General features: G+C 37.6%; 6 protein-coding genes across 6 annotated transcripts; 4 read left to right on the forward strand and 2 right to left on the reverse strand.

Annotated features, from left to right (window-relative positions):
• The first annotated feature begins 921 nt into the window (after positions 1-921).
• On the forward strand, positions 922-2949 carry SEN1 (Rhodanese/Cell cycle control phosphatase superfamily protein). Its single transcript, XM_007046507.3, has 7 exons — positions 922-1238; positions 1327-1398; positions 1510-1620; positions 1791-1864; positions 2129-2199; positions 2303-2356; positions 2677-2949. The coding sequence occupies exons 1-7, from the start codon at positions 1153-1155 to the stop codon at positions 2746-2748; spliced, it is 540 nt and encodes a 179-aa protein (XP_007046569.3). The 5' UTR covers positions 922-1152; the 3' UTR covers positions 2749-2949.
• Positions 2950-3093: 144 nt separating this feature from the next.
• Positions 3094-4168, forward strand: IQD20 (IQ-domain 20). Its single transcript, XM_007046511.3, has 2 exons — positions 3094-3780; positions 3876-4168. Exons 1-2 carry the CDS (start codon positions 3544-3546, stop codon positions 4047-4049), a joined length of 411 nt encoding a protein of 136 aa, XP_007046573.1. The 5' UTR covers positions 3094-3543; the 3' UTR covers positions 4050-4168.
• A 122-nt stretch (positions 4169-4290) lies between these two features.
• On the reverse strand, positions 4291-10867 carry STY17 (ACT-like protein tyrosine kinase family protein). Its single transcript, XM_007046512.3, has 16 exons — positions 10485-10867; positions 9964-10078; positions 9662-9759; positions 9428-9547; positions 9165-9219; positions 8767-8877; positions 8626-8676; positions 7920-8095; positions 7722-7829; positions 6583-6656; positions 6013-6188; positions 5684-5779; positions 5261-5341; positions 5064-5117; positions 4844-4978; positions 4291-4776 (listed from the first exon to the last, which is right to left on the reverse strand). The coding sequence occupies exons 1-16, from the start codon at positions 10682-10684 to the stop codon at positions 4696-4698; spliced, it is 1731 nt and encodes a 576-aa protein (XP_007046574.2). The 5' UTR covers positions 10685-10867; the 3' UTR covers positions 4291-4695.
• Positions 10868-16123: 5256 nt separating this feature from the next.
• On the forward strand, positions 16124-16574 carry RTFL6 (ROTUNDIFOLIA like 6). Its single transcript, XM_088802890.1, has one exon. The coding sequence runs from the start codon at positions 16258-16260 to the stop codon at positions 16456-16458; it is 201 nt and encodes a 66-aa protein (XP_088659016.1). The 5' UTR covers positions 16124-16257; the 3' UTR covers positions 16459-16574.
• Positions 16575-17640: 1066 nt separating this feature from the next.
• LOC18610696 (ammonium transporter 2 member 3-like) lies at positions 17641-19974 on the forward strand. Its single transcript, XM_007046514.3, has 3 exons — positions 17641-18353; positions 18738-19023; positions 19199-19974. Exons 1-3 carry the CDS (start codon positions 17742-17744, stop codon positions 19717-19719), a joined length of 1419 nt encoding a protein of 472 aa, XP_007046576.3. The 5' UTR covers positions 17641-17741; the 3' UTR covers positions 19720-19974.
• A 108-nt stretch (positions 19975-20082) lies between these two features.
• Positions 20083-23169, reverse strand: LOC18610697 (Wound-responsive family protein). The gene is made up of 9 exons (XM_007046515.3): positions 22738-23169; positions 22416-22610; positions 22242-22294; positions 22088-22144; positions 21693-21758; positions 21541-21612; positions 21024-21133; positions 20851-20942; positions 20083-20700 (listed from the first exon to the last, which is right to left on the reverse strand). The coding sequence occupies exons 1-9, from the start codon at positions 23012-23014 to the stop codon at positions 20648-20650; spliced, it is 975 nt and encodes a 324-aa protein (XP_007046577.3). The 5' UTR covers positions 23015-23169; the 3' UTR covers positions 20083-20647.
• Positions 23170-23209: the final 40 nt, after the last annotated feature.

Raw genomic sequence — 23209 nt, forward strand, 5'->3', positions numbered from 1 at the left:
TGTTTTTTAATTAAAAAAATTTTAAATTTTAATAAAAGTTATTTTTGTCATTTACCCATTGTTCCTTAACCATTATTAAAATTATTCCTACAAACTAAATAATGGAATAAGTAATAATAGTAATTTCTATTCTATTTCATTTCCATGAACCAATCTACATAATAATTATTTTTTTTCTATTTTATTTTCTTAGAATGACTATTCTATTCTCATTCTATTCTTTCTAATAAACCAAACATGTTATAAGTAGATTTGTTTTACTGTTGCAAATGCCAATCACAAATTTTTAAAATGATAAATAAGGGGATCCAGGTGGATAAAATGACAGGAGAAGTTGCCTTTTTTATTCAGACAATTTTGAGGGTCCAAGATGTACAGTTTCTACGCACAAGATTCTTCAATTGACTTTCCTAAAATACCAATGTGTTAAGTCACAAACGTACACCAAATTTTCAGAATCCAGAAATTTCAATGCATCCCCAATACAGGAAAAAATTAAAAGAATTTATTGAATTATATAATCAAAAGATAAATTGAGAAAGTGAAGTACCATTCATTATTTAATTCATATATGATTTCTGTATTGAAACCCCTTCCTCCAGTTCAAAAAAGTTGGGAGGGTGAACTAATTAGAGGAGGGAGGATTTGGAGTAGAATTGGGAAAGGGTTCTGACAGGGCCCTGCCCTGGTCATGGTTCATTGACACTGGTCAGCAGCCACCGTTGGTGTGAGCCAATGGGGGGAAACGAGAATCGGTATTGGCAATTGGTGGGAAGGATTTTTGGTTGATTTCCCACGTGTACAAGGGCTCTGCCAGACATTGAAATATGTGCAGATATGATAAACCACACGTCCCCACCTCTGGCAGTTTCGAAGGTTCAAACTTATCCATGCAAAAGGGCTGCAACGAGTGCCATTTCCAATTTGTCAACCTCTTCTGATTCCTTTGTATTTATCTAATCCTCTCAACTGATCACACAACAACCTCATCTCGCGTGGCGCTGATGCTCCTCTCACAAGACAAATCTCATTAAACAATCAGCTTTAGCCACCTCAACCATCTCCACTATACATAGCAAATCTCTCTTGTACAGGAACATCTGGACTCTTGAGAAATCATCTAGCAAAAAGTTTCAACTAGACCAGCAGGATATGGAAGCTGCATCGCTTATTTCTTCTTCTTGCTTCACTGTCTCTTCCCTTCCTTCAACTCTCTGTCCTCAAAATCTCCACCATAGGTCAGTTTGTCACTCCCCGATTCTGTTCTTTCTCTTATACAGTTCAAAGTAAACTCAAAAGTTTCTTCTTTGTTTATTTTTTTTCCAGGGGCCTGTTTCCATTAGCTGTAAATTCGCAGGGATGTAGAATAGCTGTTGTCCGCAAAAACTTGAGCTTCTGGTACGGACAAACAAAGAAAATATTTTACTAGGAATCAAGGCATTAAGTTGTCATTTCTTTGCCTAACTACTTGAAAATTTCTTTTCGTCTTTTCTGGTTCTGTATCTGAAGCCCCAAGGCTGCTCTGAGAGGAAATGTGCAGGCAACAGGAGTTCCAACTTCTGTGCCAGTAAGAGTGGCACATGAGCTTCATCAAGCTGGGCATCGATATTTGGATGTCAGGTATTGTTTCTGTTTGAATTGAATGTAAAAGCTTCAATTGTTCGAAAGCAAGGGCTTGAAGAAGCAAACTAAATCAAAGAAAGACTAGCAAAACTTGAAATGTTTATAAGGACAGTTGTGTTCTTTTATTTCTTTGTCCCTGACTGTTTTGGTTCTTGAAATTTTTGCAGGACTCCTGAAGAGTTCAGTGCGGGGCATGCCCCTGGGGCTATCAACATTCCTTACATGTGCAAAGTTGGATCAGGTTACCACCTTCTTTTCCTTTTCAGCTAATTTATCCCTCAAGTTACCCTCTTTCTAGCAAACCGCGAATATCGGACCGATGGGTAGTGTCTCAAAATAGCTTTACTTCTAATCTTAGGTTGCTTGCTGTTCGGTTGGCTCTTGCTTAATGCGGTGGCAAGCATGACTGGATGGAATTGTCTTTTTCCTACAGCTGACTTTGCAATTTTAGGTTGCTCTAGCCATGTTTTTACTCTAAAAAAAAAAAATTTGCTTCTGCTTGCAGGAATGACAAAGAACCCCAATTTTCTGGCAGAAGTATCATCACATTTTGGAACATATGATGAAATTATTGTTGTGAGTTCCTGTTCCTGTTCCTATAACATCTGATTTGGAAATGAACTGAAACCTTTTTTCTTTTTAGAACCCCATTGTAATGTAAAATTGCCTGGTTATGCAGGGGTGTCAAGTTGGGAAAAGGTCTCTAATGGCAGCCACCGAACTTTTAGCTGCTGTAAGCACATCATTTACGTATAATCCTTCAATTTTTCCAAAATCAGCCATCATTTCTGTCTACTGAAGTAGAAAATAAGCATATTGGTTTGGTTGGGTATCAGCATCACATTTTAGGAACTAAAATTTTTGAATCATTGTGCAAGTAATCATACTTAATTATCCAGAGTTAAACCAAGGCAGAAATTTTCCTTTTCCAAGCCTTGAATCTTTGAATCAATGAACTTGGTTTCAACTCATTCACATCCAATACTCCATGGCTAATCTACATGTTCAAGATCGACCAAAGCTAATTTACAACTTCATCATGAATTCTTTCAGGGCTTTACCGCCGTTACAGACATTGCTGGAGGGTATGCGGCGTGGACCCAGAATCAGCTTCCGACGGAATGATGATGCAGCAGGCTTGCAGGAGAATTAGTTCCTACTACAATAAGGTTGAAGACAAGAACCCAAGGGTTGAGTGAGGAAAAGATCTCACAAATGCAGTAGTAGCAGTAAATATAACATTTGCCGGCTGTATGTGAAAGTAAATGTCTGGAGAAAATCGTTTCCTGTTCTTCTGTAGGGAAAAGGAAAACAAAAAGCAAATAATAGATGAATGGAAGTTGTAAACTTTGTACATAAAAATCTCATCTTTTCAACTTTGATAGAAAAATCACTTGGCTTGCATCCATTTAACAACTGAGAATGATTGCTAAGGCAACCACATCCACGTCTTAACAGATTGCTTTGAGTTCTGAGGAATCTAACGAGCAATTACACTTTTGGAGTTATTTGCCTCCCTGCCTTGGATTTTAGTTTCTTTTGTTATGGTAACAAAACGTTGAAATTAGCAGGGGAAGCAGCAAGTAAACCGATACTATTAATTAACAAGAATGACCAGCTGTCTCAACCGGGGTTGAAAGCTAATGGGTTTGGTTGGGCTAAAGCCGTGTGGTAGAATGCTTCAAAACTACATAGACTGGTGGGCAATAGAGATTCATCCTCCCACGTTCTCAATCTGACAAGCATTAGGCAATAACAGGGCAAAAAAATAAAAAACCTGCAATTTTATCAGAAAATATGGTGCGCACGGCACAATTCCTTCCTTTAAAGAGACCTCTTCCTTGGGTGTCACAGCGAAGGCGACAATAATCAGATCAAAAACATAGCTCAAGCGAGAAACAAAACAACATAGTTGCGACCATGGGCACTGCTAGAAACTGGTTCAACACAGTCCGAAAGAAGTTCATCAAATCATCTCAAAGAGAGATCATCATTCTCCACAGCCCAAGTCTCAGCGCCCAGTCAATCATTGGAGAAGGTAGAGACTTCCACAACAACTCATCAGCTTCATCACCATCTTCTGTCCGAAGAAGAAAACATTTAACCAGAGAAGGCATTGCGGCAATCAAGATCCAAGCCATTTTCAGGGGTCACCTTGTAATTACATCCCACTTAATAACATTTCTATTCCAAAGATTTTTCTTCTCGGAGCTTAGTTACTGATAGTTCTCTCGTTTTTCTGGTTTTGATAGGCAAGACGAGCATACGGAGCATTGAGAAGCCTGGTTAAGCTGCAAGCTGTGGCCCGAGGGGTGTATGTAAGGAAACAAGCACGAATAGCACTGCAGTGCATGCATGCACTCGTTCGGTTACAGGTCAGGGTTCGTGCTCGCCAACTCCTCAGCAAGTATAGCCATGACCGCTAACCAGAGATCATCAAGCAAAGTTTCCAATACAGAATAATTGCTTTACTCTTTCATCTCAAAATTGTCACTACCATGAGAAACATGCTGAGTCTTGATTAAGGAGTTAAGATTCTATTTAATCCTTGGCATTTATCTTCTATTTATTTATTTTTGCCCGGCCTGCCTGTGTTTTCCCTTCTTTGTCGGGCACAAGGTTCTTAATCTAAAAAACTGGAAAATAAAACCGGTGACCAAACTAAAGTGCAGACAATAGGAAAAGGTATGGACGATCAGGTGAGGTTTTCTTTTTTCGTTTTCACCAATCATTCACTCCTTGCTCTTTATATAACAAGCCCATTCGAAGTTCTTACAGCAGTTTTCGATAAGTCATGATACAGATTGCAAGAAGAAAAAGAAAATGAAAAGGCAAGTACTAGGATAAAACATAACCGCTAAGAGGACAAAGAGGAGAGAAATTGCAACTTAAGACAGCTTAGGGACAAGGGTAACGAGTGCTAAAAACTGAAATATCGCTCTCTTAATGCACACCGCTGTACCGAATTGCTCATCATGCATAATGCTGTACAATGCAAAAAGCATATGATAAGAAACGTACAATGCAGTCAGATCATACATGTAGTTAGCAGCATCATCTTTTCTACCGGGCTCAATGGTGTCCCCTTATCATAGATGAGAAAAAACCGCCAGATGACTTGCTCTTGCGGCGATCTCCCCCTTCATCTGCAACCTGTTTCAAAAGTATCATGCTTAAAATTGATTAATAGGGCAAAGAGCAAGTCCTATAGGTACTGTACCTCTTTAGCTATTTGTTGAAGGATATCTATAATTTCAGAGAAGGTAGGTCTTTGAGTTGGGTCCTGCTGCCAGCATCTCTCAAGCAGTTCTCCTAGTCTTGGGTGAGTATTCTTAGGGATTGTAGGGCGTAGACCCTGAAAAGATTGTTATAAACAAGTTATGCTCATTAGCACAAAAAGAAAAATTCATAATTTCATAGTCATACAGAAATACAAATACCTTTTGCACCACACCTACTGCTGCTTGTAAAGGAGTTAAGAAAGCATATGGCAGCTGGCATTTTGAATGTAAGAATACATTAGTCATAGAAACATACTTATCTCAAACTACCATACTTGTAAATGAAAGAAATGTTTGCCACAGACAAGTGTGCACAACCAAACCAAACTTGTTCCTCTCAAAACAGTGAGTCTTACTTCTCCTGTCAGTAGCTCCCAGAGTGCTATTGCAAAGCTAAAAACATCTGCTTTGTGATCATATGGTTTGTGCTCAATAACCTACATTAATTAAGATTGGTAAAAGAAATATTAGATTATAAACCTTTTCTCGAATTCATATTCATGTTTGTTTCCATTGGAGAAAAGTTTAAGGCACAAGTAATCAAATGACAAAACAAAGAGTAATCAGCTGAAAGTTGATTATATATCATGGGGGAACAATTGAAAACTGATACTTTAGTCCTGACATGGAAATTAGAGAGCTTGATTACCATAATCACATGTTTTGATGATCATGAAGCAACATAAAATGAAACTTCTATTGCAAGGTTATCTGAGTAGGTAATTACTATCATGTAAAGAATACGGAGGAGAAACACAATGTCCAAGAAAAACACATACTTCAGGAGCCATCCAGCGGTATGTTCCAGTTTCAGCTGTCATTACTCCTGACTGAGCCTGCACTCTAGCAACCCCAAAATCAGCAACTTTAACAACCTGTCAAGGAAGGACCAACAATTTTAGGAAAAATATCACAAATTAAACTATTATGCAATTTACAACATACTATAATTCAATAACACACATGCATTTCCAATTCCAACGTAAAGTCAAATCACCATCCACTTAGAATTCAAAATTCATATGGTGAAAAAAAGGACCACAGCTATTAATAGAGAATTAATGAATCAGTGACTTGATTAACAAAAAAAAACCCATAACCATCTTACTTGATTTTCATCCATCAGAAGATTGGCAGTTTTCAGGTCCCTGTGGATGATGTTATTTTGATGCAAATAGTTCATTCCCTTGGAAACATCAATTGCTACTTTGAGTAGAGATGGCAACTTAAAAACTCCCCTTTTCTTATGCAGATAGTCATATATACTACCACTGGCCATGAACTCTGAAAAAGCACAAATATCACTGTCAAAACCTGACTATCTGTAAAGAGGATGAAATGTTTCTGTTTCTTAATAAAGTCGCAGAGTTTATCATCAAAGAATTAAAAGGGATGAAAAGGCATACACATCCGACAATTTAAATTTTGGCATACAGATGGGAATTCACAGACACTAAATTCGTAATGGTAGGTTTTGTGTCAATCTCTCAGTTTGCACTCCAAAGCCAGAATTGTTCCCTTCTAGCAACATAATTATAGATTATATCTGGTAAAGATGAAAACCAGCAACACTTAACAGCAGTACCATTCTTGAAGCAAAAGTTTCAAAATTTAATGCATTAAAGAAAAAATTATAAAACGTAGTAAAGAATAGCAGGAAAACTTCATTATATTATACCAGTCACAATGCACAGGTTTGGAGCTCTTGTACATGCGCCTATGAATTGAACAACATTTTTATGCCGAATTTTCCTGCAAACATGAAAAAAAAAGGGTTAATATTCCACTGCATGGGAGTCAGCCTTGAAGATGAGTAACAATTAGTCCCACCCTCCCAGGAACCAACTATATGATTAACACATTAATACATTCAATAACTTGAGAAATTGTTATACAACAATAATATGTGCAAAACAATAAGATATCTGCATGAACCCTGCCATAGTTTTCCAGTAATTTTCAATAACAACATATATATAGACTGAAAAACGGCATCATTTTTAGTTCTACAGGACGATATTAGGAAAATGATAGAATTCAGACTTCATTAGAACTACCAACCAAAACCAACAATAAAATAAATGGCAAGTGTTTTCTGAGAGAACTAAATTGCCAATGTGCATGGAAAATAGATATTGTGCAGACTGTAAGACAAAAATGGCCTATTTCAGAGCTTTGAAACTTTCCAACCCTCCTTTCGATGCTAACTGTCCAATCTTTAAGAATAAGGGAGAGGGATAGGAAGAGAGGGGTTGGAGAATGTATGTTTGGTGAGGCATGTGAAGAAGGGAGGCAAACATTCAAAAAAAGTAAAATTGTGCCCAATAAATTGGATGGCGATGAAAATAAACATGACATTTGAATGATCTCATCTTACTAGAGAAACTACGAATGGAAGACTATACCCTCCAGGAAGCCAAACATCGCCTTAAAGTCCCTGGATATAACAAGGGAAGGTGGATAAATCAATAAATTCTCCTAGACAAATATCAAGAACTCAAGATAAAGTCTCTTGTACAGAATTTGAATTTGCATGGTAACTCCTAAAACTCCTAGGAGACTTCAAGATGATGATTTCCTCCTTCCCTAATCCATAACTTCAAATCTATTCAGGTCTCTGTTATAACACTGAATATCAGTGTGCACTGAGGCCTGTCAGGCAATTAAATTCGGCCAAGCTTGTCTTTCTGCCTTTTATTGAATAAGAAACATCTAATTACAGAAGAATCAATAAAGTCCAAAAGCATGGAGAATGCTTATCGGAGAGGTGATAGTTTCCCTTCACAACAGGTAGCATATACTAGCACTCCAACAAACCTCATTATATAGACTTCCTGAGAAAACTCTCTCAGCATTTCTTCCGTAACACACTCAGGCTTGAGGACTTTAATGGCCACTTCTTGACTACAATATGTGCCTCTGTATCTGAAGATGTTAAATGATATGATGAGTTAGAATTTGTACTCACCCAAAACAAAAAGAGAAAGAAGCAGGCTTGAAAATGACAAAACTTACAGATCACCATAGGATCCAGATGCAATCTTGTTTTCAAATTTGAGCTGCCTGGTATCAATTTCCCATACATCAGTTCCATCGGTAGGGATTTCAACACAATCAGGTAAGGAAATGACCCCTTCTTTGATATGCTCAGTCATAGCAGATATTGAACTCTTTCTTGAATAACATTTCTCCTGCAGATAAACCATCAAATGGAAGCAGAAAAATCGCTTACCTCTAGCAATCCATAATAAACATGGTTGCTACCATGATTTTAGAAGTCATCAAGTAGAGAAAGTTAGGTTGATCTACTGAAAAGCAGCCTGTATGCATTTGTTTGGAGGACAATTCTAAAGCTAAGAACTTACAGCTGAAAAGTGAATACCAAAATTAACTTTTTCCCCTTTGATAAGTTATATTTTGCATTAACCTTTTGAACTACGAGTGAGAGTCAGAGCTTCAACTGAATATTCTTTAGTTTATTTCTCATCAAAAAGGTTAAGCATTAATTCTTTCAATCAAACTCACAGCTCATAAATACAGAAATGATATAGAAACAAATCAATTTTTATGCAAAAAAAAAGGAAAATTACTAGCCATATTTGGCATCATCTGCGGCATTCATAAGGCTTGATTCAGCAGAACTAGGAAAAAGTAAATATGGTTCATTTACGAGCATCAAAACAGAAGTAGTGAAATGTGAGTAAAACGGAGGAAAAGGTACCTTGGACTTTAATATTTCCTTCTCCAAAGCATTTCTGAGCTCCTCAGTTTCCTAAAAGATTAATGAGTGCAAACAGTGTTTTCTAGCCATAGGAGCAAGCATTTGATCCAATTATTGGTGTGAAGAAATATAGAAGCATACCTCAAAAGGCCAACCATCAACAACAAAAACATCCAAAGAGTACCCATCAACAGTGGAAAAAGCATGAGCTTCTTGAATGTTCAATCCAATCTCCGCAAGAAAAGAAGTCAGCTGCCAAAATTATCATAAATATCTATCATTCATTGCAAGAGAAAGTTGGACAAAAGCATTCCAGATGGGATCGTTCCAGAACAAGAACATAGTCACATTTTATCTTTTCTTTTGATGTGCAATTTAGTGACTAACAATATCAAGACAGCTGTACAGCATCAGCAATCAAACTACACCATTTGTCATGCTAAGAAACAAAAAAAGGATGCCAAAATCTATCTGAAATAAATTGAGAACACAAAATGGCACATTTCATGAAAGCATGCGAAGAGAAGGCATTCAACTACCTGACTAAGGAGTTTTGGCCTGTCAACTGTTGAAAAGGTGATCTCATGCATAGGCCTACAAGATTCCACATTACATAATAACATTTATGTCAAATCAAGTTGGGCAGTGATTAACAAAAAGCATTGGATCAGACTTCTTTAAAAGACAGCAAGCAAATAAATAAGGGGCTCCAGAGCCACATAATAACCAGATAAGAACAAAGAAAGCCATTTTGCACCATAAGACTAAGAAGAGATAGTGCTCAACTCATCAAAGTACTTACCGGAAAAGGTGTGATGTGGAATTCACAGCACTGTCTCCATCTTCAACATGATATCTACTTGCTTGAAGAGCAATAGCCTCAAGATTAGGTGATGAACCAAAGGTAGGAGGTGGATGGACACTGAAGCAAGACAGAAAAGGAACAGCATGAACCCAAAAGAAAAACACATGAAGAATCCATGGAAAATTGACAAATACATATGAGGAATATAGAAGTAACTGCAAAGAGCCTTACCCCTGTCTATTTGAATGATAAGCACTTTGTGCATCTTCTTTCATAGAAGAATCAGAATGAACAGAGTCAACAGAATGTGCAGTGGAGACAGGATAGACCTACAGATGATGCCAGAATCACACAAAAAGGCAATTTGACATTCATCAGTCAATACTAATCATGTCACAGCTAAGCTACACTCAATGTCTCCAGGATTTCAAGATGGTAAGAAGGTAATCCACAGTCAAAGAGAAGTAGCAAATAGAAATCTGGTGTCATTGAAGTATAAAGATCGAATTAGAAAACCATGCAGAAATGTATACCTGCACGATACGAACTTCAAAAGCAGGACGATTGGCAGGGTCTTCTGCCAAATGCAGTAACCTTTTATGTGTTAGCACATCTTCTGCCCGCTCCACATTCACATCTAACGCGTATCTATCAGCAGTAACAGAAATCTCAAAAGATCGAGACAGAAGAACTCATAATTCAGTTTAAGCTCAAGTATCAAATTTTCTAAAAGAAAAAGGAAATAGTAGTAGACTAGTGTGAAACGATAATGAAAAATATGAGAAAAGACAAACAAAAATTTCAGCTTGACACGACTACGTCGCTGATTTGATTTGAACCTTTTGTTTTTCTTGTTTGTTTTAACGGAAAAAATGAATTTTGTTTTTTTTTTTAAAAAAAAAGAGGGATGATAACTATGAATCTCACACCAATTGTAAGATTCATGAATCTTATCTCAAACTTGTCCTTCACACCAAACAATCATTTTAGAAAGTTTTAAAAAGAAAAGGTACAGAATCGAACAAAAGCAGAAATCTAGGGTTAGACTTGATACCGAGCAGGTAGCCGATTGAAATGAAGCCAGAGCCGATTATCGAAGCCAGGCAGATTAGCTTCCTCGTACTTAGACTCCTCGATTCGCTTAAGCACCTCGTTGTAAACATCCAGCTTTTGCCTTTGATGCCGAGGATTGGCATGCGCCAGCGAGTCCACAGCTATACTCCCGCAGCTCTCAGTGTCCTCTTCAATCGCCATTTGAGTCTACTCACAACAACCACTTCCAGTAACCAAAAACAGATTCCACAGAGAAATCGAGGGAGATGACTCAAAGATTCATTAAAATTTCGAAATCGAAATGAAAAAGAAACGAGCAAGCTTTCTGTTATATTTGATTAAACTGAAAAAAAAAAAAAGAGGAGAGAGGTGAGACAAAAGCTCCAAGTAGATGCTGTGGTATCGACGTGTGCCGTTGCGGGTACTGAATGTGCTCTGTGTTCACTTAGAAGTCTCCACGTCAGCATTGGGACCACCAGCTCGTGGGTCCACTAGATGCCCACGTAATGTTATAAGTTTCTTGATTGGATAATTTTTTTTTTATTTTATTTAAGGATCCTTCTAAAATTCTTGGTTGGGATTGGGCCCATCAGATAACTTGGTCAAGTGTCGAAAAAAAAAGGCTTACGTAGCAAAATGAAGTCCTTAAATTATGATTTTTAATTAAACCCTTAATTTGTATTCAAATAATTTTTAACTTTATCAAAAAATGAACTGTAATCAATTAAATAGTAATAACATTTTTAGTTCAAGTGGCATATATACGATGAAGATAATTGACATGGTCAGTGTATTTAGTTATTTAATCACATCAATTGCTCATGTCATATATTATATAGATAGAAAATACTAATTGATATTATTATTTAATTTTTATATAATAAAGTTATTAGATAATTGCATTCTCTATGTTTTTTTTTTTTTTAATCATAGATGCTTTAGCTTTTCTTTCTTAGTAAACACAAATTAGTTGTAATCAAATTTAATGATAAATGATAATTTTTTATTCATGTAACATATAACGTAATTAATACATTTAATTATGTCAATTTTCATACGATCACGTTAGTCATCCATGTTATATGTTACATGAACAGAAAATATCAGTTGAGATTAAATCGGATGACGGGTTACTCTTTAACCAAAGTTAAAAGATTTGTGTAGTTAATAAGTGCTTATATAAGTAGGATAAAAGATGAAAAATAATTGTTCGGATAATAATATGATGATGGTTAATCATGAAATTGTATGACTTCACATGAAATACAAATCCAAGGACAGTGGACCCATGCAACCACTAAAATTACACTGTTTTTGACTTAATCTGAAACGATGACATGGAATCCACGTTGACTGATAAGAACTATATAAAGCTGAGGTGGCAAGTGATGACAGTTGAAAGCTGGAAAATGAAGTCGCTTTATAGTTTTAGGCAGTTTGAAAATTGAAGATTGAAGTTATATATATATAAGTTTAAACTGACTCCGTCGTCTTGGATGCATTAATGAGAGCGGATGAGAACATAAATGTGAAAACTATTCACCCATGTGAAAAATTTTCGTATGAGGTTTTTGTACAAAAATTTGGGTGTCCTACATATCTTTCATACTGTTTTTCCCTCCTCCGAGAAACCTGTCAATGTCAAACTCGATCTTGGAAAAAATATCATGCTAATAGAATTGAATGTAGTTTCTGTTACAACACTTCTCTCTGCTTGTATGTACGGGGTGGGGAATAAGCCCAAGACCTTGACCTTGCTTGAATCCATCAGCAGCAACGTCTTCTTGAGTCTGGCTGGCCAAGATGGATGATCAATGATACTGAATGATCAAACCATGCTGGAAAGTGAAACGGAAGATTGCCGGCCAGGGAAGGCTCCAGGACCAGGATTACGTACAGATCTGCTCAATTCTTGTATGTTTTTGGAGAAAAGGGTGACTAAAAAAAAGGGTAATTCATGAGAAACATATGCAAGAGAAATCAACATAATGATGCTCAAAATTCATAGATTTCCTTTCTAATGAGCTTAAAGGAAAAATTTGGTATTCCAATTTGTTTTCTTTTCCCAGTTTCTAGAGTTAGCTACTGATGCCTTTCAGTTTCTTTTCCACTTTTGTCTTTTTTTTTTTCGGTTTGGTTTGGTTTTAAACAGATATAGACTAAACAACAAATCCTGCAGATCTCATGGTTTTTTCCATTCATTTTACATATATGCAGATATTAATTGAGAAACAGGTTGCAGTTATAGTTATTATGGACACCCTCGAGGCTGCAGGGCAGCCCCCCGCCCCCGCCCTCTGCCTTTCTCTCTTTTCCTGAGGCATTGGCAATGCAATAAAGGGTTGAAAACATGGGTGACGTGACTTTCAACTCCTTCCTAGTTTCTAAACCTCTTCGAACAACCCGTTTTAACTCCCTCCCAAGCCATACAAACCACGTGAATGAAGTATAAACCTTGGAAAGAAAACAGTGCTAATCTTACTCGATTAAGGAAAAGCCATATTTTGCAACAAACGATGAATCGATCAAGTTTTTTGATAGGATATAACATTAATAAACCTAATGCTCCCGAAGTCCCAAATCAGCTGCAGCAGCAGAGATCGGTGGAGCCGCACCCATAGTTTTTTATCCGATTTTTTCCTGGTATTTGTTTCTGTTTCCATTTCATGCTTTGTAAGAAACCCTCAGTGCATAAGGTAAAAGCATGAATATTACTATAAACTTCTTCCTGTAAAACCAATAAACCTACAAGGCAAAGCAACAGTAACACGTTAGAAAATGAGTTCATGGACGAGAACAAACCTTGGCGCTCGATCCTTGGCTTTTTAGAAGCATGAAAGCTTGGAGATATGAAAGAGTTCTAAGATATTGGCACGGCTCAATCAGACCAAAACCAGCAAAATGCTTTACTCTTCAGAAAGTGCTGTCATTGAATGTCTGAGTGAACCAGGCCAATATCACAGTTACTATTTCATGTAGTTTCTTGTGTCCAACAAGATCCCTTAAGAAACAATCAGGAATGAAGAATCATGCATCGTTTCAGGATCAAACAGAAAAGACTGAAGAATATCGGGAGGACAGATGGGTTAAAGAAGAGCAAAATAAACGAAGAGAGAGAGAGAGAGAGAGAGAGAGGGAGGGAGAGAAAAGAAGTTTGAAGGGGAAGTTTTTTTGTGAGGAGATGTAAGAATGTCTGGGTGGGGATTTAAGAGAGCCAGAGGGCCTGCATGAGCATTTAAAACCGCTACTACCAAAGCAGAAAGTTGGGCCAGTGCATTTATATCCATTATTCTCCCTCCCATAGTCCCATCCATGTTTTCCCTCTTTCTTTTTCTCTGAATCATGAAGGCCTGCCTTGAAAATTTTTTGGACTTTGTCTTCTTTCCATTGGGCACCCCTCTTCCAAAACTGACCTTTTGTTTCAGTAATCCAAACAAATACCAGAACATGACCAGCAAAGGTCTTTGTTCTTGTGATAAAGGATCTACCTGTGTTACTCAAATTAGATTGTGTTAGATATGGATATAAATCTAATACAGGTACACTCGGGTTTTTTCAACTTTGTTTTCTATTTTTGAAAGGTTATAATTTATATATTTAAACTTATCTTCAATTTTAAATAATTATCTTTTATGTATCATATATCGATGATGATCGACAAAGAATATGTTACACTGATTTAAATTTTTAATCTTATCCATAGTAGGTAGAAGACTTGTTGACGAGAGTATTGATACCATCTTTTAATTACGAGTCATTTTTGGTGTAATGTACAGTGTTTGCTTTTAATTAGTCTGTTCTTTCCAGGTTTGTACCATGCTCTCGTAGCATGATGACTCGTAAACCCCTACATGTTGCATCAGGTTCTTCATAGATTCGAGGGGTGAAACCGTCCTTGGAGCTGGTGACAACGGGTGCTCATAGTTAAAGCAGGAATTCAAAGGTGGTGCCACCCCCCAACAGAGAGAGAGAGAGGGGGGGATCGGGCCATGCCACGATCGTGATACTCTCTGCATTTACCGAACCAGAAAGACCACCGCCATTAAATGAGGGAATCTCTCTCTGGGCGGACAGGCCGCAACATTAATAGGCAAGGGTACCCCCAGTCAGACTATTTTTAGAAATCGAAAGTGTCGAATCCAATTTGGCTTTATTTATTTCCATGGTAAAAATTAATTAATCTGTTTTGACTTTACGAAGGCAAATCAGCAAAAATAAAGAGTAAAATGAAAACTGTAAAAAAAAAAATTCTGTCTTTTATATATTCTTGAGATGTTTCAAAATAAAATTTATATAATTTGAAGGAACAAACTTTAAATATGGTGAGATAGAGTAAAAACAAGACAGTAAATGAAAGAATTTATTTACATACAACAGTCAAGGCATTTCTTCATATACAGTAACACTTTTTTTTTCACTTTATATAAATATAAACAGTGAACATTTAAAGGGTTAGGAGGCATGCTGCATGCACACGACAAAGAGGTGGAATCGAGTCAGACCCCTTGAACGCGTAGAAAAGGATATGAAAAGAATCCAACCTTATGGATTAATCAAACAGAAAAGCCATCAAATTAATTAATTTATGATCATGATTAATTAAACATTTGTTATATAATAGTAGCAGAACTACCAAAGATGAAGAGATGCAAGCTGTGTGTTGCATCCTTTGATAGTCAAGCAATGACCCCACTCTAATATTCCCCACCCCATTACCCATTCATCAAATCTTTTATTCCAACAAAAAAAAAAATTAAAATCTGCCTACAAAATAAAATAAGACCCAGAACTTTAAATTAGTTTGTTTATTTGTTACAAATCAAAAACTTTTCTTTTTCGGCCATATCACCTCTCAGAAATATTAAAAATGTTTGTACATATTACTTTGATCGTCATGAAAATTAAGATAAAATCTTTAATTTTGATACATTCTATATTAAAATTTGATTTTTTTATAATATATATGTTCAATTTTTTTAATATAAAAATAAAAAATAACGAAAAATATATTTATAATATAAAATAAGTAAGAGTATTACCTATTTAAAAAAAAAACCTTTGATTTCAGGTTATCTCAAAACCGAAAGATGAACAAAGAAAAGATACTGGAAAGAGTATATATTTTGCTGATTAGGTGTAAAAGATATAACTAGAATATATCAATAATCAAAGTGAATATCAAATCGATCCAATTGTACCATATATATATATGTATATATATATAATTATTAGTTTCATCAAACTCAAAAAAGGGCCCCGAAATTATTAATTTCCAGCATATATGGTCCGAGGTTGCATTCCATAATTAGCAAAGTAAAAAAATAAGTAATTTGGGGTAAAAAAAGGGTATACCAAACCCAAAAAAACCACCATTTACAGCATAAGGAAAACGTCTCTCGCGGAAGCCATTAAAAGCCCGAAACAAGGCCGTACTAATGTGCATGAACGGTCGCGATCTGATCAGAGCCCCCGGTGGTGACAAATTGCCAAGGGATAAAAAAACAAGGAAAATCACACACACGGTGAAAATATCCGGGATTTGGCATCTATGGAAACTTAGACATGCAGACACCAGACAGGGAGTAGTTGGCGTAAAAGACATCGAAGAAATAAATGTCTGTTTCTTTTTCTTTTTGTGCGTATGTGTTTGTTGAGGGTTGGGGTATGATTATTCTTTAATTAAATCTTTTGAGTTGTGATTAAGAGATTAGTAAATTAAATCCTTTTTTGAAACTTAAAAAGAAGGATTTGATGTTAACTATAATTATTGGTGGATGGAAATGGGTCAATGCGCATCTCGGGCGGCAGCGACAGGGAGGGAGCATTGGAATGATTGCAGCTGCAGCGTGGTTTCCTCAGAGTCAGAGAGGATGCGGGGGTGTCTGGCCATGGTGAAGGAACGCCGTTCCAGGTTCTACATCGCCAGGAGGTGTCTTGTCATGCTTCTTTGCTGGCATAAATATGGCAAATCTTGATGATTTTCGTTTTCTCTCTCTTTCTCTTTCTTCTTCTTATTCTTCTGGTTCATTATCTTGTTAAATTTTTCTGGACATTCAAATTGAAATGTAAAGAATTTTGAAACTTTCGATCAGCCCCACAACTCCCTTTCCCTTTTCCTTTATCAAGTGTTTTTATGCTGTATGACAATTCAATGATATGTATGCAAGAGCAAGAGACAGTCTACCGGATTCAGAGTTAAGCCAAATCAAAAGGACAGGTTAAAGAAAGATTAATGGTTAGAGTTGTGTACTGAATCTTTAAAACATGACATGCTTTATGTATTAAACTCTTTTTTGGTAGTATTAATGGCCAGTTTTAGGATAATACCAGAATCAAGGTAAAGACAGCACCGTTTTGTGGTGATAGTGGTTTGTTCTTCTTGTCAGAGCTTAAAGTAGAATTAATGAATACTAAAAATATTGACAAAGCCAGGGTAGCTTCACGTATCAGATAATGACAGCCATGTGCATGCAGTTTATACTTTACTTTCTCGACAAACAACCTTTGATCATGTTATTTCGTGCCCTTCTATATATTATCAGAGCCTATACACTTTGGGGTCGCCTCGCCGCTTCACTTTACTGTCAAATATATTCGTCATGCATGCAAAACCTGTGACCATCCAACAGGCACCAGAAAGCCCCTTTGTCTGTCTAGTTTCTAAGTTGGTTAACTCTTGGTTTCTTGCTTGGAAAATCCAACCATGAAAAATTCTTGAAGAAACTTGTATGTTTTTGAATATATGCACAGTGTCCAAACGACCGATTGAAAGGCATCCGACATCAGCCTCAGGATTTTGCTGGTGCGAACCTGGCTATCATTTTTGTCGCAACCCAAAGAAAAGAATTTGTTTTGTTTGGTCCTGAAGATACAGCGAAGCGGTTGCTTCCAAATTGCTAGCTGCACCGATTGGCTGAATCAAACACTCTAATTCGAAAACAAGGTCTTGCTCTAGTTATTCCTATGACGTTTGATCAGTATCAGCTGGCGCATATGTATTACCAACCTTTGTTAGCGGCGAACATAAAGGTTATTAACCTCTAATTAATTATTTCTCGAATGAATCTTCATAGCCTGCTGCTAAAGACAAAGAAGAATGTTAGTGTATCATCTGTGTAGTGAGGGTTATTCCAATGTTCACCTTGAAGAAAACTCCAAAAAGGGTTGCTCTTTATACTGAAACACCCACCAAGCTAGTCCAAAAATTTCGGAACAAAGAAAACTTCTATCTTCCCCCTCTGTACACCAGTGTTTCGGTATGAGCCTGCAGGTCGATTATCGGATATATTCTCTCCCGAAAGGGCTTGCTCCTGATCAAGGATCGCCTGCATGGCTCAGCAAAGGAGACAATGCATGGCAGCTAACAGCAACGACCTTCGTCGGTCTGCAAAGCGTTCCAGGGCTTGTCATCCTCTACGGAAGCATGGTCAAGAAGAAATGGGCTGTCAATTCAGCTTTCATGGCCCTCTACGCTTTTGCCGTGGCTCTACTTTGCTGGGTTTTGTGGGCTCATCGGATGTCTTTTGGAAACTATAATAGCCCACTGGTGGGAAAGCCCATGAATTCGCTGCAAGACGGGTTTCTTCTGGGACAAATGGATGCTTCTCATCATTTGCCAATGGCTGACTACGTATTCTACGAATTCGCTTTTGCTGCCATTACTGTGATTTTGCTGGCTGGATCATTACTTGGGAGGATGAATTTCTATGCTTGGATGATGTTTGTTCCCTTGTGGTTGACGTTATCTTATTCCGTTGGGGCATTCACTATATGGGGATCAGGATTTTTCCAGCACAAAATTATTGATTATGCAGGTGGTTATGTGATTCATCTTTCATCTGGGGTGGCTGGCTTTACAGCTGCATATTGGGTAATTTGACCTGCTCATCTGATTCTTTCATGAATGTTAAACTAAGTTCCTGGAAGGCCGAGCCAGGAATAGCTTATTAGCCACACTCCACCCCAGAAGGAGGTCCAAGCCGAATTCATCTTTCTGAAAAAGCTTGAAACAAAGTTCTTGATTATGGAAAATATATATCACTGTTTCTCCCAATTCAGCTATTATCCTTTTTTTAAAACAAGAGGGCCGATGGAGAAGCGAAGCCGACCTAATCGGACACCATGCACAAAGATTTGATTTGGATGATTACTCTTTTGAATCTTTTCTACATGGAAAATACCAAGCACAAACATTTTCATTGCTGTTTATTAACTGTACATTGTTCTCTCTGGTGATTGTGGTGAGTGATTGCAGGTGGGACCTAGACATTCGCATGACAGGCAGCACTTTCCACCCAACAACATAATTCAAACTTTGGGAGGTGCAGGATTTCTGTGGCTTGGATGGACAGGTTTCAATGGAGGATCTCCATTTGGCGCAGGCCTGATCACATCTCTAGCCATTATAAACACCCATATTTGCACCGCCACCAGCCTCTTGGTCTGGCTTGCTATCGACATGATCGTGTACAAGAAAAGCTCAGTCATCGGTGCAGTACAGGGAATGATTACAGGCCTTGTTTGCATCACTCCTGGTGCAGGTTAGCCTTCACTCCGCTCAACGTAAAGTCATTCTCCAGGCATGCATGTATCACCCTTTACTCTCTGTTTAGATTAGAGGTTTTATAATCATTTTCCGAGGAAAACGTCCCTTTATGATTGAACATCATGGTTTTCAGCATTGATTGCATTAACATAAGATGCATGCACGGGCAGGGCTCGTGGATCCATGGGCAGCAGTCCTAATGGGGATGATGTCCGGATCAATTCCGTGGTATACAATGATGGTTTTGCACAGAAAATCAGCCTTCTTCCAAAGCGTGGACGATACTTTAGGGGTCTTCCATACGCATGCAGTAGCTGGTCTTTTAGGGGGCCTCCTCTCTGGTCTCTTTGCCAGACCCAGTCTTCTGAACCTGATGTACCCTTCAGAGAATTATGGTCCAGGCTTACTCCACAGCGAGGGACAGTTCCACCGCGGCCTCAGACAAATGGGTTATCAGATTCTAGGAGCAATGTTCATCACTGCATGGAATGCTGCTGTTACGAGCTTCATTTGCCTTTTTATCAGCCGCATTGTTAATTTAAGGATGGATGAAGAGGACCTTGAGGTAGGGGACGATGCAGTGCATGGAGAGGAAGCTTATGCTCTATGGGGAGACGGTGAAACAATGCCAAAACCTCGCCGTCTGCGTATACCTCCTATCTGCCGCCGTCTAGTTTCAACTCCTTCATGAACCAAATATAATAAGTTTTAGAATGCTGCTATACTCTCCACTTCAGCTTTTGTTTGATGCTGCTCACTAGCAAATTACAGATCTCCAAATGTTCGTACTGCGTGCTTGAGAAAATGATTTGCGTGATTATTGTGATTTTGTGCACATATGTCCAAAGATCTATCGGGAATCTGTAATTTCAAAGCATTGGAAACAATAACCAAATGATTTCTTTTGGGGTTGCTTTGTGCCAAGTCAGGTTATTTTATTAATCATTTTCGGGTTCTTTCCCCCCATTTTATTTTACTTTGATCAGAAGAACTTCCAATGTGAAAAAGTCAACGGCAGCAGACTTGTTCATAGGGGAAAAAAAAGAAAAGAAAATTGACAGCAGAGCTATCAGGGCATATTAAACTTTATACCATTTTCTGAAAGCTAGGTAGCCAAGTACACAGCCATATAGTAAATTGTAATTTGCCATAGAAATATCTATGAAACAAATAGATATTTACAAACATCATACAATCGGAAATACAGACAATCAATTGCAGCTCAATGAGTAACAAGAATATTTGTAACCTTCATGGTCATGGCTATGCACTCTCCAAGTTAATCCACACTTGACCTTATGGGCAACATTCGTGAGTCGCATCTGTAAATACAACCTTTTGTAAAGCATGATTATGCATTCATTCCAGGAATGTTTTCTCAGGATTAACTTAAACACCAAAATTCTAGGTCAATGGTGTTAACGGGTTCCAAACCTTCCTTTCTGGTGAGTATTTTGCCCAGCATCTCCCTGAAGCTTTGCGAACTACAACAATCTGAGCAGCCACAAAACTCCAAAACCAGAGGGTATACCCTTTATCTTTTAATAGCAAAATCTAAAAAGAATTAGCTAACAAGCATGCCAACCATCGAGTATACGAACTGGATACATTTGAAATGGTTACTGGCTATGACTTGAGTTGCGAAGCTTCATTAGTTTGTCTCTCAACATTGCTGCAAGAAGAAAGTATATAAATATAAATTGATTTTATGTGTAAGACAGTAAGAGCTTCAGAAGATTCTGCTCTCTTTATAATTGAAAAAAAAGGGCAGATTCTGCTCTCTTTTCTTCTGTTCAGAAGATTTATGTTTCATTGTTATTACCTGCATCATGGTACCTTTCTTCTTTGACAGCTAAATCCATATTCCTCACCAAATCCAATTCTTCTGTTAGTAAATCTGGACCATCTGCAGCACTGGAAATATATAACCATGCTTAGAGTTACAATAAGCCAGAAATTTTGGTGAGAAGACACTAAAGGTAGTATAAGCAATACCTGTCAAGTAATACATCATAAGTAGCCTTTGTATCACGTACTCTGCCCATCCCATAGCCCATCCTAATAGCATCTGCCAAGACAATTTGTTTATTTACATATATTGGAGCCTGCATACAAGAAATAACAATCAGAAGCTTCGGAGAAGCAATCAGCTGAAGCGAATGCACTGTTGAACCTTGAAACAGCAAGCCATTTGACATTGAATTAAGAGAGGTGGATTGCAAATTGGAGCAGTGGACCATCTAACCACAGCTCTGAAAACATTAGCATATGACTGTGCGCAACAAATGCAAATGCAAGCACTTACATAAAATACCATCCTCATTGAAATAAGGTTAACTGCAACCTACTCAACTCAAACCAGGCAATCTTATTGAACTTTGGACACTGAATTTTATACTGGTGTAAGTCAAAGACAGCAAGGGCAATCGAGTTGTAAGTACCAATACTAGAAAGCTAGCAATTTCCCTTTCATATTGCCCAAATTTGCTTTATGATAATTTCCGGTACACACCTTGCATCTGTTAGCCACATTTATGGCATCTGAGGGTCGTGCATCCACACTTATGACACCATTTTCCCCTGGCTGTAAACACAATAACAATAGTTTAATCAGTTTCCTGTATCTTCAGAAGGAAATCAACAGTACAACAATCTTTTAATCACCTTGCCAAAATACAATTTTGCAAAGTAAGTATTGACAACTCTTTCTGTGATTCTCACCATTTTAACCTGAAATAACGACATGTGAAAATCAATGAAAAGAGATATCATGCAATAAACTGCATAATTTTCCTAGGCTAAAGCTTGTAAGAGTAACTAGTAACCGGTTCTCAATCATGTATATTGATCATGAAGGTAGGTAAGTGACTGAACCAATTGGTTTAATTAACCCCTTTCCTACTTTACAAATTTCTCTAATGAATCTCTGCCAAATGCAACGTTCAAGAAAAGTCTTTCAACAGACACGGGATGTAAATGAAACAACAAAAGCAAGTAACTGATAAAGGATACAAAGATATTAGCATGTCTTAAAAACATGAGAAAAACCAACTCCATACTTCATATCCAAGATTCTCCACCACATTTTTAACAAGCTGGAACTGATCTGGACAATCCTGCAATAGAATCATGTCAAAGAAATTAATACAAAAGATATGTCTAAGGGTAAAAACGATCAATCTTACAGTAATAAATAACGTATTAAGAAATTACCCCATCATCATCTCCCCAAAAGGCAGCTATAAGTTTTTCAATAGCAAACTCCCCTACAACAGCAGATTAATCAGAGCTAATAACAAAAACAGATCCACCAAGAAAGGGGAAATCAACAATCACAATTAACAGACACAAATGGAATAGGGGTAGAATTGTTGATTCCGTGTGTACCTACAACAATGGGTAGCAAGAAGTCTCCATCACAAGAAATCTTGAGAAAAATGGTGGGACTGGGATAGCGACTGAGAAAGGCATGTCCGATTGAAGTAATCATAGCCTTCGATGTCGGAAGCTGTCTCCTAGATAACTTCCATTTTATGTCTTCTTGGAATCCTTGCCTCAGCATCCGGTAGTGCAAAATAGTTTCTGCACCATTCGTAATTCCAGTTTCCAAATCAGGAAGTAAGAACCAAAAAGATTGTTTTTTTTTTTTTTTAAAAAAAAACATTTCCGACCAAATTAATTAAAAGTTGATAGTGAAACGGAGGCTCACCTGAGATGAGAAGAGAGGCTTCAAGAAACTGGTGGTCTTGATCGTCGCCTTCGCTAGATTGGGGACCGAAGCTACCTCGGGCGGAGTGGCAAGAAACGAGGATCGGTTCAAAAGAACGACGTCGTTCCGTCGTGAAATGTAAACGGATTGAGGAGCGACAGGACGAGGATCGGAGCGAGGAAGAAGAAGAAGAAGAAGAAGAAGCAGCATTTGATTGATGGTAGAAAGTCCAGAAAGCGGAGACCGTACGGACACAAAGTTGAGCAGCGAGCATCATCCGCAAGAGAAAGACAGAAAGCTATTTGGGTTGGAGTTTATGAAAGGAAACCAACCAAAGAGGAAGCCAAGGTCGTTGGAAAATGAAGGAACACCGACGTCTACATGCGTTTTAAATCTTCAAGCTTCGATGCGGAGAGCTTTTGTTAGTAGCAAGGAAGGAGCTTTAACTTTACTTTTAGCGACGAAGATTATT

The sequence above is a fragment of the Theobroma cacao genome, chromosome 1, assembly GCF_053813885.1.
Source record: "Theobroma cacao isolate CCN51 chromosome 1, ASM5381388v1, whole genome shotgun sequence".
NCBI classification, from domain to species: Eukaryota; Viridiplantae; Streptophyta; class Magnoliopsida; order Malvales; family Malvaceae; genus Theobroma; species Theobroma cacao.